At 34.7% G+C, this 16,484-nt stretch overlaps 1 protein-coding gene across 1 annotated transcript; it reads left to right on the top strand.

Annotated features, from left to right (window-relative positions):
* Positions 1–14,965: 14,965 nt before the first annotated feature.
* Positions 14,966–15,817, top strand: LOC112091257. Its single transcript, XM_024164415.1, has one exon. The coding sequence runs from the start codon at positions 14,966–14,968 to the stop codon at positions 15,815–15,817; it is 852 nt and encodes a 283-aa protein (XP_024020183.1).
* The last annotated feature ends 667 nt before the right edge of the window (positions 15,818–16,484 follow it).

A 16,484-nucleotide genomic window follows, 5' to 3' on the forward strand; every position in this document is an offset into this window, starting at 1 on the left:
CCACTTGTCTTCAAACTGTACGGTGAAATCCCTTTGGCTGGCACTGCGCTTTCTCCCAAAAGCTTCTAATCATTGTCCCAAAAGATGATCTTCAATCAACACTCAAATGCTCACTATCTCATAGACTTTGCTCTGAATATTTTCTATTAAATCCCTCTAAAATATTTTCTATGAAGTTTCTCTTGAATAACCACCCTTTATTTTTTGTTTAGGTGGTATATATAAAAAAGTCTATATTGGACTCCTTGATCAAATCAGCTCAATGATTTGCTCAACATAAATCCCACTGAGATAGCTCTTCTAATAACTAATTATTCACCCAAAAACCAATTATTCACCCAACACCACAATTTTCGTTCACACACACACCTCACTTCAGGTACAAGTACATTCACATATATATCCCATGAATATATATATATAAAGTTTGATCTTAGTGCTTTTGAATTCTAATCCACCAAGACCAAATGTACTCCACGTGATAATCTTCAACTAATACTCCACGTGATTAGTTTTGCCTCCTCCATTAATTCGGATTTGTCAACCCAAATTTGCTGCCCTTTTTCACATAATTCCCTCCCATAATATTTGCAAAATCTCCTAATTTGAATACCTCATTCATATCAAAACTATCTTTTCTTTCCTCAAATAGAACTTATCCAAAATCTCCAAGAATCTTCATGGTTTCACAAGCAATCAAAATCATACCAAAACTATCTTTTCTTTTCTCATATAGAACTTATCCCAAATCTCCAAGAATCTTATGATGTCACAAGCAATCAAATCTCCTCAAAAGCGCCAATTGCTGATTGTTTCTGTTTTTAAATTTTTACATCCAATTTCTAAAACATGCCAACTAATAAAATCCTAACAATCTCCCCCTTTGACATGTTTGGCAAAACTAACAAACAAAACAAAAAAATAAAAAACAACACTAACTTAACAACTTTTTCCGTTCTTCACACAAAAATAATACATCTCCCTTTTTTTGTCAAAATACAGCCAAAGATAGAAACAAATGTTTTCAAAGTAACAAATAAATAAATAAATAAATAAAAATTACACCGTAGACCCTTCTTCAGCAGCTGATGTCGCAGATCATGTTGTAACTCTTGTTGGAACACTCAAACTAACACTTCGCACTAGATATCATCTTTCAAGGTCATTGATCTCTGCAAATCACTCTCCTTGAATCCTCTACGAGTCTTACTCCCCCTGAATATAATATTCTCCCATGCATATTGCTTTCATCACCTATGAAAAGCTTGGAGTGACCATTACCACAATACCCAGAGTTAGTAGTACATGCTTTAAAATAATTATAAGCCTCATGACACCTTATATCAGATTTTCTTACCCACACACGTCTAGAAAATTTATTTTACACATCAACTTTCATTTTAAATGTCCTTGCGGAATGTGGTGGATTAGGAAGCATACCTCTCTTCAAAGCATTCAAATACTTGTACCATCTTGGTCTTATATGGCCAGCTAAACCACAACAATGACATATGGAGACAAATCTTTTACATCGAGAGGGTGAGATAATAACCTTCTTACTGAGGGTAGTCCGAGATTCAGGAGTGAGTGTCTCCTTTACAAACACTATTTTGGATGTTGAGCTTTCACTAGTGTATCCAAGGCCTTGACAATCACCACTTGATCTTCCCAATGAAAGAATATGTTCCAATTTATTTGTACTAGAATTCATCATTTTCAAATTTTTCTGAGTGCTCTCCAGTTCAGCCCTTATTCCCTTCAACTTCTTTTCTCTCTCTACAGCAAGGAATTCATAATTATCAGCAACTTTCTTCAACACATCATTCTCTTTGACAAGCTCATTGACGCGCTCTCGTAGAGACTTATTTATTGTACACACTTTAACCCATTTATTGAACATAGTCTTATAAGCTTCATGTATGGCATCAACAGTCAACTCCTCACCATCACTGTTACTTTCAGAATATGAAAAATCTCATTCGTTTTCACTGTTCATAGATTCTATTTCAGCATTTATTGTAACACTGTCTGCAACACCTTTTGTAACACTGTCTGTAGAAACAGATTGATCAGTATAAACATCGAAAGTAATGAAATTACTTATATGATCATCATCATACTCCTGACCACCTTTAGATTTTTCATCACTCCAGGTTGCATTGAGTGATTTTTGACATCAGGGATGCAAGGAACACTCACGATCCAACTTGCATGTCATTCCAAGATACACGTGCAAGGGGGAGTCCAAGAGGATGTAGGCGTATTTTCCAGCCAGGGATCAAGTCAAGGTTGCAGATGAAGACTTAATTTCGTCATAATCCTATCTTTTTAGATTTAAGTTTCAAGTTAGCATTTAAATTCTAAATTAGGTGTGTTTAGAAGGAAGGAATTGGAATCAAATTCGGATTCCTTCCCTAGGATAAGCTTTTAGGTGTTTTTAAGGAAGGAGTTAGAGTCAAATTTGGATTCCTTCCTTAGGAGTTATCTATAGGCGTGTTTAACTTATCTTTAGGTGTTTATGTTGCTTTAGGCACCTACCTCATTAAGGGTAGATTAGGACAATTTTTAAACTCTTCATCTTGTTTTCAACTTTTTAAGGCTGAAATTCGAATTAATAAAATAGTTTTGATGTTCTATTCACATGGTGAGATATTCTTCTTGAGTTCTTGAAGAAACTATTCCAAACTTATCAAGGTTTCCTTGTGGCGTTCAACTTGACTTATCAAACGGATTTTCCATACTCGTTTGTGGCGTCTTTACCATACCAAGGTTCTTACTTTGCTAAGCAACGGGTCGCAGTTTCCATCAATTCTTGAACATCTTGAATCGTAATCCCATATTTGGTTACGGGTTTCGTCATGTTGTTGGCGGGGTTCATATCAGTTGGTATCAGAGCTTAGGATCGTCAGGTTTTGCTATCCTTTTTTCTTGTTTATTGTATTTTTTTCTTAGTAAAAACAAATCGCACATTAGGGTTAGGGTTTTCAATTTGAAACAATTTTTTTTTTTTTTTTTTTTTTTGCAATTGAATAGCTAGCCATTTGTTTTGAGTTTGAGTCCAACTACTATTGTTAGATTTCGACTTCATCTAGGTTTACAAAACCGATTAAAAAATCAGAAGACTGTGACTTGGAATGACTATAACTTTTAATCCATGAATCGTTACGGGACCCATAATATATCAAATCGAATACCTTTTCAAGCTCTACGATCTTCATCCAGGAAAAGCCTGGTGACCCTATTTTTGGGGCCAAAAATCACTTGTTTTCATTAGTTTCGGACCCTTTAAAGTTTGAGTGTCAAAAAAAAATTGTGACAAATTTGAATTCATTTGGTTTGAGTCTTCACTCGACTGGCTACTTGAATCCTCCTTATTGTTGGATTAGTTTTGAAAGAACTAAAAGAAGAATACGAGTGGAAAAAGGCAGAGTGTGTAAGCATATTAGAAGGTAAAAGCCAATTAATTTGAGTGAAACACGAGAGGTTGAGTGAATTATTTATTGAGAGAAAAACACCTTTTAATCTTTTCATCATGTCACAGAATCAAGAGAAAAACACAAGTGAAGAGATTCCACCTACCGTTACTCCAAATTTACAAATGTAGGCATTCATGGGAGAGATGAAACAGATGATGAGGGCGGAGCTCGAACACATACATGAGAGGTTAGATAGGGTAGAGGAGGAGACCCCACAAACTCAACCACCACCGAATGCTCCAAGGAAAAACATGACGCACCGAAGGGGAGTTGAGGACAATGATGATTTTGAAGGTGACAATTTGGAGGAAGAGTTGGATCGAATGTCAGTGGGCAGCCATATGAGATATGGATGATGTAGAGAAGTTAGGAACTGAGCGGATAACAATTTGGGAAGTATCAAGATGAAAATCCCTGTGTTTCAAGGGAAAAGTGTTCCGGAAGCATATCTCGAGTAGAGTGATCCTGAAGCATAGCTCGAGTGTAGAGTTGTCAAACGTGCCGTACCGGGCCGGCACGACACGCTTGACACCAGGCCCGTTAAGGGCCTGGGTCATGCCTGGCACGGCCCTGCACAGTGCAGGACCGTGCCTAGGCCAGGCCTAAGAAGAAAAACTCAGGCCCAGTCCAGGCCCTTGGCCTTAGTCCATAAGGGCCAGGGCCGGGCCTGGGCCCAGGCCCTTCACGGGCCGACCCCGGCCCTTGTATTTTTTTTTAAATTTAATTAAAAAAATATATCATATGCCCCAAAAAATGTGATTTTATTGAATTGACGTAATAAGAGTACACATAAATGACTGCCTCGTTAAAAACCTTGCTAAGTAAAACTCGTGGGCAGATCGGGACAAAACCTTAGCGGAGGAAAAGAGAGTACAGTAGCTAGGAGTAGTAAATTACAAACCTAAGTGCTTCCAGAAGATTCTATTATTTCTAAGTTAGAAAAATATTCTTGCATCGAATCATCTGTGTATTGTTATTTTTGTCTTCTGGCATCTTCCCAATCTTTAACGCACATTAGCCATTCCAAGATATCTGGATGCATTCTGCTTCTCTTCTCGTCAAGAATTCGGTTGCTTGCACTAAAAGCTTGCTTTGATGCTACTGTTGACACTAGAGTTGTCAGAATGTCACGAGCTATTATGGATAGTGTTGGAAAATGATCGGTCTTGCTCTTCCACCACTGTAAGATGTCTAGTTTGTCGTCATCGATTACAAAATTTGCTTCAAAATATTTTACTAGTTCCGTAGACGGTTGTGTTGAGGACAATCCTGCCATTTTCTCTTTCTTCTTCAAGAAACTCCACAACAATCCTTTAGGCCTTAAACTAGTAGTTGACGATGAAGTTCCCTGTTCTTTTTTACTTGTGCTGTATTTTACTTCATACAAACTAAAAACTTTTTCTAACATTTTCTTAGCCTTAGTAATACTTAGTTGCATATCTATTTCTAAATTATCTGCGGTAGCAGTCATCAATGATTCAGTTCCATCTACTCCGCACCTAGGATCTAAAATGGTTGCCAATGCATATAACATAGGACAACCTGACCAATAACTTTTAAATTTATTTTTTATTCACTTAACTATATTTCTAAAAAGTTATGTATCCCTATAATAAGAAAATGTTTCTGAAATATTAAATAGTTGATGTAAAGCTAAATGTGCAGTAGGATAATAAACTCCAGAAAGTAATTCAGTAGCATTGTAAAAAACTTCTAGAAATTTAAAAAAAAATACTCAGGAATCTGCCAATCAGGATTAAATAAGTTGAATTCCACCTATGTCTCACGTCAGTTAGAAACTTTCTTGGCCGCATATGACTGTTCCTGCAATATTGTTTGAATTCTTAGAGCCGAGCTCCAGAACTAGATATGAATGATAATGATTCTCTAATATTTGTAAGATTAGCTCAGATATGTTCAATTCCTACTTTAACTACTAAATTAATTATGTGACATGCACACCGTTGATGAAAAATTTTCCCTCTAAATGCTGGTTTCAAATTACGTTTAAACAGATTAATTGCAGCTGTATTAGCCGACGCATTATCAAAAGTAATTGTTAAAATTTTATCTTCTATCCCACAAAACCCAAAAATTTTAATTATTGTACTAAAAATAGATGATGAGCTATGAGGATATGGACATAAATGAAAACCAATTATTCTTTTTTGTAAAACGCAATCGTCATCAACGTAGTGCGCTGTGACATATAAATATCCAGTTTTATTGCACCCCTCCCATAGATCGGAAGTGCAAGAGACAGTAGCATTAAAAGTCTTAAAATTATCAACAAAAGATTGTCTCATTGCATAAAAAACTTTCATGCAATCAGAACGAGTTGTGTTTCTACTTACCCGTTTAAATTGTGGGTAAAAGGTTGTCTGGATGAATTCTTCGAACGAGGCATCATCTGCAAAAGAAAGAGGCAATTAAGCACTAGCTAGAAATTTAACTAGTGCCTCACGAGCACGTTGTGCATCGTATGTTAAATTTTGTAACCCCTGTGATGTGAGTGATAGTATTTGTTGGCGGGAGTCCACACTCCCACCTTGGTGCAACGGTAGACATACTTTCCAATGTCTATCCAGATGACCAGTACTCCTACCATTTTTATTAGAAAAGTATTTTTTACAATATTTACATACGGCACGTATGTCCATCTCACCTGTTTTTGGATTTGGTCGGGGCTCCTCGGGGAAATGTTGCCATGACGGAAAAGTTCACGGTCTTTTTCCCCTGCTGCGTTCTCCAGCTTCCTCGTTGTGCACTGAAACATTATCCACCGGAACATTTTCTGGTTCAGTGGAGGTGGGGTGGGGAGGCATCATTTTTTCCTCAAAAAATGCATCATCACCAAGCTCAGGAATAGCAGTGAAATCTAGGAAGTTTAGTGCGGCTATTTTCTGAAAATTGATAGAACTTGATTGAACTTTGTAAATGAAAGGTCAAGAAAATGAATGAACTCAAGAAAAAAGCTTAGAATCAAAATCAAAGAGACAAGTTGAGAGATAGAATTAGAGTGAGATGAGAAGTTGAGAGTGAATTGTTGTGTGGGATTTATGGTGGAATTAAGGGGTATTTATAGGGGATTTTGGGGTGAAATTCTGGATTCTAGCCGTTAGGCCCTTCACGGGCCCAATGTGCGGCACGTGACGGGCCAAACGGGAGGCCCATCACGTGCCGCCCGTTGGGCCTACGAAGGGCCCCCTGGACCAATTGAAATGGGCGGTTTCATGGGCCGTTTCGCGGGCTTGGGCCGGGCCGATCAGGGCTTGGGCCATGCCGAACAAGGGCCATGTCGCAGGCCTCCATGTGCTTGGGCCGTGGGCTGAGAAGCTGAGGCCACACCCAGACAGTGAATAATCTACTAAGATCAAAGGATTCCAAACACTAATCGGATTTATACACCCAAAGACTCTCTCCTTGATGTTGTCACCGCTGTGTCGAATCTCCTTAATGGCCTTGTCCAGCGAGCACCACTTGTCTTCAAACTGCACGGCAAAATCCCTTTAGTTGGCATTGCGCTTTCTCCCAAAAGCTTCTAATCATTCTCCGAAAGGACGATGTTCAATCAACACTCAAATGCTCACTATCTCATAGACTTTCCTCTGAATATTTTCTATTAAACCCCTCTCAAATATTTTCTATGAAGTTTCTCTTGAATAGCCACCCTTTATTTCTTGTTTAGGTGGTATATATAAAAAAGTCTATATTAGACTCCTTGATCAAATCAGCTCCATGATTTGCTCAATATAAATCCCACTAAGATAGCTCTTCCAAAAACTAATTATTCACCCAGCACCACAACTTTCGTTCACGCACACACCTCACTTCACGTACAAATACATTCACACATATATCCCATGAATATATATATATATATATATATATATAAATAAAGTTTGATCTTATTCCTTTTAAATTCTAATCCACGAAGACCAAATGTACTCCACGTGATAATTTTCAACTAATACTCCACTTGATTAGAGATTTGTCAACCCAAATTTACTGCCCTTTTTCACATAATTCTCTCCCATAATATCTGCAAAGTCTCCTAATTTGAATACCTCATTCATACCAAAACTATCTTTTCTTTCCTTAAATAGAACTTATCCCAAATCTCCTGGAATCTTCATGATTTCACAAGCAATCAAAATCATACCAAAACTATCTTTTCTTTCATCAAATAAACCTTATCCCAAATCTCCAGGAATCTTCATGATTTCACAAGCAATCAAATCTCCTCAAAAGCGCCAGTTGCTGATTGTACATGTTTTTAAATTTCTACATCTAATTTCTAAAATATGTCAATTAATAAAATCCTAACAATAATATAAGATATTTAGGTGGAGTATTTTTACCAATTATGGTTACAAAAATTAAGGTAAAAAATAGAAAAAATTGTTGAACTTATTCTTAAAGTGTACGAGTTTAAATTTTTATTTTTTACTATTAATTAATACATTTTTTACTAATATAATTATTTGAACTTAAAAAATATTAATTAAAAATAAAAAATAAAAATTTAAACCCATAAATTTTAAAAGGATATTTGTCTCCATCCCTTAAATATATATACGTTTGGTCGAAAAATAATTGGAGTGACATGACCAAATTATCTAAATATTAATTATTTATTGGACGTAGTCCACGAAGTGTACTAAATAATTAGTCTATTTTTTTTTTCTCGTACTATCATTATTTTTTTTTTTTCTTTTCTTGGGTTAGTAGGCAGAAGGTACATGAAAAGAACACCCACGTGAGGCGCTTGCATGACACAAAGCTTGGACAACGTCCACAAAATTCAAAAGTCAACAGTACTGTGAGTGACGAACGAAAGCAGTATCCAAAACCAAAAGTGGCATGTGCTTGATTTTTAGACGATATTGAAATAAAAAGGAGTGGGGGACAAATACGATAATCAATCCAAGAGCCACATTGACTTTGCAAGGTATTCCCTAATTTATGGTGGGCCATCCATAAACAAGTAGGAAAATTCCTCCAAACCAACATCTCTATCTTCTTCCATACAAACAAATTCCATACGGCCAATCAATGAAATGCAAGATTCAAATTTCAAGTGGCTTGTATTTTATTTTATATTTTTGACAAGGCAAGAGACTAAATTAAACTCAGTTGCTTTAAGAAGAAGCAAGTCCCCTTATATAGCACTTGGAAGAAAAAATGGCATACTCATTGACTTATCCATTTAAATAAATCGATACTAATCGAAAAAAGATTTTAAAAACAATTTAAAAATAGCAACAAGATGAAGAGAATCCAGACAATCATGAATATAACCCATTCTCATTATTCAAAACTTAACATCTTAGTTTAAAAAGAAAAAAAAAATTGAGAAAGTAAATTAGTCAAGAGAAGTTTGATAGGGATAAAAAGTGGAGGAAAATAAGAAAATATATAGAGATTTTGGGTGAAAAATAAATTTCAGTTTATTTGATTCAAGAAAAAAGCACCAGCAAAAAAATTGTACAAGTACTAAAATCCAACATATTTTTGAACGTTGTCGCACTTACAATAACATATGGAGCTTTCTACATTTGTATTTTTGTTTAACGTAAGTTTAGTCAATGTCACGTCAAAACAATATATATATATATATATATATATATATATATATGTAAAACTAACTTAACTTAATGCATATATGATAGTTTAAAACTACAATTTTATCGATACAGTAAAAATTAAGATATATTTACTTTTGATATAAAACAAAAAACAAAATTTTTTTCTATTCTCATTTACTATTTCTTATTTAGTCCCTCTTAAAAGAACGTATAATGTACTATTGTAAGACATGTTTACTTATCCATAATCAGAGTGGACATTAATCGGAATGGATAGGATTTAGAGTGGACAGGAATCGAAGTCAGGAATCGGAGTTAGAATAAACTGTATACTTAGGTTCCAAGAATCAGAGTCGGAATCAATCCTAATGTCATTCATGCATTTACTTACACCCAGAATCAGAATAAACTGTTATAAATTTACTTACCTACCTTTTTAATACATTTTTATGTGTTGAACTTTAAAAAAAAATTGTATATTATGCTAACTATCGTAATATTAAGATAACTATTTAGTAATTAGATTTTTTTAATCAAATCTAGATTTTTATCATTAGTAATTAGAAATTGTAATGGTCTGGATCTCCTTTTTTCAATCACACCTAATCACACTGAAATTTTTTTAATTAGTAATTAGAAATTGTAATGGTCATGATCTCCATGAATCCTTGAAATGATATTGTGCAATCAAGGAGCAAAATATGGGTTGATCACAGATTCAACAAATAAACACAAAAAAATAAAAAAATAAATAAACTTGCGATTCAATAAAAAAGAACCACAATGATTTATGTTATTGACTCACCTTGAAGAGAAGAGAGATGTTCTTGGTTGATGTGGATGCAATGTTGTGTTTTGAGGAGAAGAAAATATCAAAGAAGTGAGCAAAGAGATACGAGAGGCGTGAAAGTAAATTAAGGCATTTTTAATTTTTTACTTTTATCTTTTCTATTCACAAATTTGTTAGTAGAATTAAGAATAAAATCATAATTCACATTTACTATCAGGATTGGGAGTGCTAATTTGATAAGGCGTGGAGGAGTGTCAATCTCATTTCTCAACTCTAAATTAGTGTGGGACCCACACATTCTTATTTCTATTCTAAAATAAAAATAAATAAATAAACATGAGAGTAATTCTGATTTTTAATTATTATTCTCCACTCCTAATAAATAAACATGTCATTAGTTGATTAATTACAGTTCAATAAAAAAATGAAAATAGTAGAAAATAGGTCAATATGAAAAGCTTAAGAAAGTATATAGGCAAACTTTTAGTTATAGAAATTAATAGGCCATAACTTGTCAAGTTATGATTCATAACCAGATAATTTATGGATAAACTTGTCAAGTTATGGTTCATAACTAGACAAGTTATGAATAAAAACCGTGAATTATGGACAATAACTTGTCAAGTTATGGTTCATAACCAGACAAGTTATGAACGAAAACAGTAATTTGACATATTTATGAACTTATGTAAACTATTAACCTTTTAATTTTAATTCATCTCAAATCTTAACATATTTCTCTCTTTCTTCCTAAAAAATGGTGATTAATTGCGGTCCGTAACTGCTCAAAGCACTTGCATAAGAAGTCCAGGATACTAATGTAATTTTGTTTCAGGAAAAAAAGAATAGCGCACATCCTCATCTTTTTATACAAAAGATGTATATTGAAAAGATATTAAAAGGAAAAAAAAATCTCACATAATATAGAGTCTATTTATTTTATCGATTTAAATTTAAAATTTAAATTTTATTATAATAAAAAAAATTTAAAAATAATTATATTTAATTTTTTTATTATAATAAAAAATTCTCACGTAAAATCACATATTAACTTAAATTAAAATTTTAAATTAATAAATTAAACGAGTTTCTAACTTTTTTTTTTCTAAATCATATAATATAATTCTTTCGTTTGTATAATACTTAATTTCACTTGTAACATTTAAAAAAGGTAATACAACACATATATTATTAAATATTATATTTAAACAAACTCAATATTACACATATATTATTATGTTACACAAAAATATAAAAAATATATTTACTGAATTATACGATTGTGAGGCTTAAGACTTTACATATTTTTTAAAGTACAAATTCACATAATACTTGAAAGACCTGATGTATCGGGGAGTATTTAACTTTTTTTTTCTCGGACGTGTCAATTTTCTTAATCGAAAATGTTCAGCAATTTATTATGGAATTATTTTATTAGAGATTTTTTTGTTATTTTGTATATGATTCACAGGGAGTGACAAGCTCTTTTATTTTTCTTTTTTCTTTTTTAAAAACAAAGAGCAACGTGAGAGTAAGCATAAGCCTTGCATGATATGATAATAATAACTTCTTTGGATGGTCTTGCACTCTCGTTTTCTCTCATGGTCCACGTACACTTCCACTAATTGTGGATAGATTCACCTTAGGGAAAAAAAAAAAAAAAAAAAAGCTTTTCATGGGACTTGAGATAAAGTAAAACTTTAATCTACATTAATTGTGTGATAAAGTATAATCAGAAGTAAAAATTAAGAGTGTGAATAATTTTTTTTTGGCAATATTGTGCAAAAAGTTTAGGATGTAAGAAAATTTTAGGGGCGCATAGTAATAAAGTTTAGTTGAACATAAGGTTGTAAAGTAAACGAGCCCTTTTAAAACATTCAACATAAGATTAAGAATTAGAAAACTTTTTGTTTCCTCACGTCACACCATTCAACATTAGGCCATAGGTGTTATTGTTCTAAATAGAGAAATATGCTTAATGTATTTCAAAAGAAAAAAAGTATGCTCAATTTACTAAAGGTCAATTTGGCATTGCTGTGCTGTTAAAAATTTTTGTTGTTACTGTGTTGTTAGTCAGAGGTTGCTGTGACCGAAAACATGTAACTGTTTGGTAAATTTTTTTTCAAAGTTGCTGTGAATATTAGAAGCAGAAATTTAAGTGTTTAGTAAACTATGTACAAAATTGTTGTAAAGATATAGAATGACTGAAATAGACATAATTTAATACACATACTTATAATTAGTTTTAATTCTATTTTTATAGTTGATATTCATAATATTTATACACCAAAATACTAAAAACATATCATTTTCATTTTACTAATTAAAATATCTCTAAAAATAAATTAGTTTTATTCAATTAAAAAAATTATATATCTATAAAGAAATCAAATAACGTAAAGAACTAAAGGTAAATTATTTTTCAAACTTGCAACATTATAATAAAAATATATTATTAAAATTTAGCATAAGATATTTATTAAAGATTTTTAATTTTCAAATAGACATTTAAAATAAAATATATCCTTCAATTTGATTTGGAAGAAATAAAATAAGTTGATTGAGAATTAAGTTTTATTATTAGGGTCATTTTAGTAAATTTAGACAATGACAACATAAGTTGCTGTGGAAAAGCAACTCCTGACCTGCTTTTTAAATTCTGTTGTAGGGAAGCAAGTTTTAGAAGCTGCTGAACAAAAGCAGGTTTGATCAAACACCCTGATATGCAGTAGCTTCTTAAAAAAAGTTTAAAACAACCTCTAAAAACAATGCCAAATGGTCCTCAATCATAATGCAACACTTGTTGGGAAGCATTCTGGTATGGATATACTTAAGGAAGGAACGGTTTCCTAACCGAAAGTATCCTAAGTTGCAATCAAGAGCTGATGGTCCTTTTCGAGTGGTTCAGAAATTGGGTGACAATGCTTACAGGTTGGAGTTTCCAGATGACTATGGAGTGTCCCCAATTTTCAATGTTGCTGATCTTACGCCATTTGTGGAGCCTTTAGACTCGAGGACGACTCCTTTTCAACCAGAGGAGAATGGTGCAAAATGAAGCCAAGAAGCCCAAGCTGAAGTTAACCCAGAAGCCTTAGAAGCTTTGGTGGGCTTTGTTGAATTCGACCAAGCTAGATTAATTGGTGTTGATGGACATGCAATAGGTCCAGGTGCATGCGTGTGGACTTGTTTACAAGAAGTCTGAATTTTGAAGGCCCAAAGAAGCAACCTTTAGGCGTGGGAGTCAAGAGAAGAAGTTCCCTTATTATGTTTTACAGTTCTTTGGAAACTAGGATTAATTTGATTTCTAAGATTTTATTTACATTCCTTTTATGTAATTCAACACACATTTATGTTTTCTTTCTTGTTTTGTTTTTTAGGCAAGTTTAGTTAATTGTCAACCTTACTCTTTTTAAGTACAACCCCAGGCTTATAAAAGGGACTTTACACGTTGAATTGTGGGCAGTTTTTTTTAGTGATTAATAAAAGTGGCATGTTATGCTATTTTCTTCTTTATCCTTGTTTTCTGTTCCAGACAAGGTGGTGTGAGTCTTTAGCTTGTTCTTTAATTTTCGTGTGGTGTTTCTTTATCACGTTGATTGAATGCAAGTGGTGACTTTGGGACAATCTATTTTATTCGATCAATTAAGTTTTTTCGCGTGAGAGTTTATTCGATCATATTTTACATGAATTTCTTTCATCCTAGTCGAAAATCACATCAATTTGGTATCAGATACATGGTTACAAGAAAGACCGTCCAAGATGCTGCAACATCTTAACAATCTCAAAGCCTCGGTTGAAGCTAGGATGACAGTCCTAGAACAAAGTCAAAGGGAGATGTGTGACAGCATTGCAGAATTCATGAGAATGATGCACTTAAGGCTTGAATAAATAGCACGACCTCAACCAGCCCCTCAGGTTCAAGGAGAAGCACGTCCACAACCCCTTAGATGAGAACATGGTGTCCAACGTCCCCAACGACGGCGTGAAGTGGCTGAACTAGAAAGTGGAGGCGAATCTAAAGTACAATCCAATCATGGAGAGGCGTATGACGAGTCTAGTGATGAAGAAGGTCAGCCAAGAAGAAGGTTTGACAATCAAAGATGGAATCGTAAAACAAGAGATGATTCTAAGGTGGAAATTCCGAAGTTTGATGGCAAAACACAAGGTGATGACTTTGTGGAGTGGATTTTGACAGTTGAACATGTATTTATTCAGAGGAGAAAAAGGTTAAGTTGGTGGCGGTGAAACTTAAAGGCTATGCTTCTTTATGGTGGGAGAATCTTAAGCGTGAACGGGAACGATTAGGCAAAGTACGAATCATATCTTGGTACAAGATGAAGAGTGAGATGAAAAGAAGGTTCGTACAAGACACTTACTAACAAGAGGCGTACCTGAAGTTTTATAGTTTTCGGCAAGGAGACCTAACTGTGGCGGATTACACACGTGAGTTTGAGTTTCTCATGCTCAAGTGTGATATTAAGGAGCCAAAGTTTCAAACCATAGCTCGCTACATTGGAGGACTCAAAGTGAGTATTGCTGATGTCATTCGTTTGCAACCTTATTGGACTTTCAATGATGTCTGTAAGCTTGCAATAAACGTGGAGAAACAACAGCAAAGAGAAGTGAAGAAATCGACCTCTTCTTCCTACAAGAGGCCGAATTACCCCAACCAGGGGAGTAGTAATTCCGGTGGTGGAAATTCAAAGGCATTCCACAAAGGTAATTCTTCTAATTCACCTTATTCCAAGGTTGAAGAGAAGAAACCTCAAGGAGATGCTATGAGAAGAAGGTGCTTTAAGTGTCAAGGTTTTGGACACATACAAGCTAATTGTCCCAATCAAAAGGCTATTATGGTGATTGATGAAGATGAAGAACTTTACAACGAAGCCAACCAGCAAGTAGATGATGACAATTATGAAAAAGATAATGACACCTATGTTGATCCAGATGATGGAGAGATGCTTGTTATTCAAAGGAGTTTAGATACGGAACATGTAGATAAAGAACTATGACAGCAAGATGCACTGTTCCACACTAGATGAACCTCACATGGTAAGGTATGTTCGGTGATCGTGGATAGTGGAAGTTGCACTAATGCTGTTTCAGAAGAGATGGTGACTAAGTTGGGATTAAAGATTGAGAAACATCCCAAACCTTACAACATCCGGTGGTTACAAGATGGTGGATGCATGAAGGTAACCAAACGTTGTTTAGTCTCCTTTTCTATTGGCAAGAATTACAAGGATCAGATTTGGTGTGATGTGATGAAGATGGATGCTTGCCATCTATTACTTGGGAGACCGTGGAAGTATGACAGACATATCCTACATGATGGGCATCTTAATACCTACTCCTTTACAAAGGATGGGCATAAGATTATCTTGAGACCAATGCACCAAAACGAGCTTGCAAAGAAGAATCAGCCCATGCGTGATACTCTAATGACCAGGTTTGAGGTTATTGATCAAATCAACAAAGGGGAACCTGTGTACATAGCCATGGCAAAGGAAGAGCAAAAGCAGGAAGAACAATTCTTGGAACCACGTGTCAAGGAACTGATTACAAAGTTTGATGATGTGATTGCTGAAGACGTTCCGATGCAACTTCCACCTCTGCATGGAATTCAACATCAAATTGACTTGATTCCGGGAGCACCATTACCAAACAGGGCAGCCTCTAGGATGAATCCTACACAACAAGTTGAACTTCAAAAGCAAGTTGAAGAACTTTTGGAGAAGGGATTGATAAGAGAGAGCCTTAGTCCCTGTGTCGTACTAGCTTTGCTTGTCCCTAAGAAGAATGGCACTTGGCAGATGTCTGTTGATAGTCGTGCCATCAACAAAATCACCATCAAATACCGCTTCCCAATTCCTATGTTAGATGATTTATTTGACCAATTGCATGGGGCTAAGATCTTTTCGAAGATTGAGCGGATACCATCAAATTCGTATGCGAGAAGGTGATGAGTGGAAAACTGCTTTAAGACTAGTCAAGGCTTGTATGAGTGGCTTGTTTGAGTGGCTTGTTATGCCTTTTGGTTTGTCTAATGCCCCTAGTACCTTTATGCGGCTTATGACTCATGTATTTAGACCATTTATGGGGAAATTTGTTATTGTTTATTTTGATGATATCTTAGTTTACAGCAAAGAGGAAGCCAAGCATGGAGAGCATTTGGAGAAGGTTTTTGAAACCCTAAGGAAAGAAAAGTTATATGCACAACTAAAGAAGTGCACTTTTTATACTAACCGAGTTTGTTTTCTTGGTTACATAGTAACTAGTGCAGGGATACAGGCTGGTCCGATCAAGATTGAGGCAATCCTAAGCTGGCCAATTCCTAAGTCAATTTTAGATATTAGGAGTTTTCATGGCATGGTGTCATTTTATCGGCGGTTCATTAAGAATTTTAGCACTTTGATTGCTCCTATAACTGAGTGTTTGAAAGGAGGCATGTTCAAGTGGAATAAAGAAGCGCAAAAGAGTCTCGAACTAATCAAGAAGAAGATGACACAAGCTCCTATCTTACAGTTGCCTAATTTTGATGCTCTATTTGAAGTAGAATGTGATGCTTCGGGTGTTGGAGTCGGGGGAGTTCTTAGCCGAGAAGGTAAACCCGTTGCTTACTATAGTGAG

This window comes from Morus notabilis, unplaced genomic scaffold (genome assembly GCF_000414095.1).
Source record: "Morus notabilis unplaced genomic scaffold, ASM41409v2 Scaffold523, whole genome shotgun sequence".
NCBI classification, from domain to species: Eukaryota; Viridiplantae; Streptophyta; class Magnoliopsida; order Rosales; family Moraceae; genus Morus; species Morus notabilis.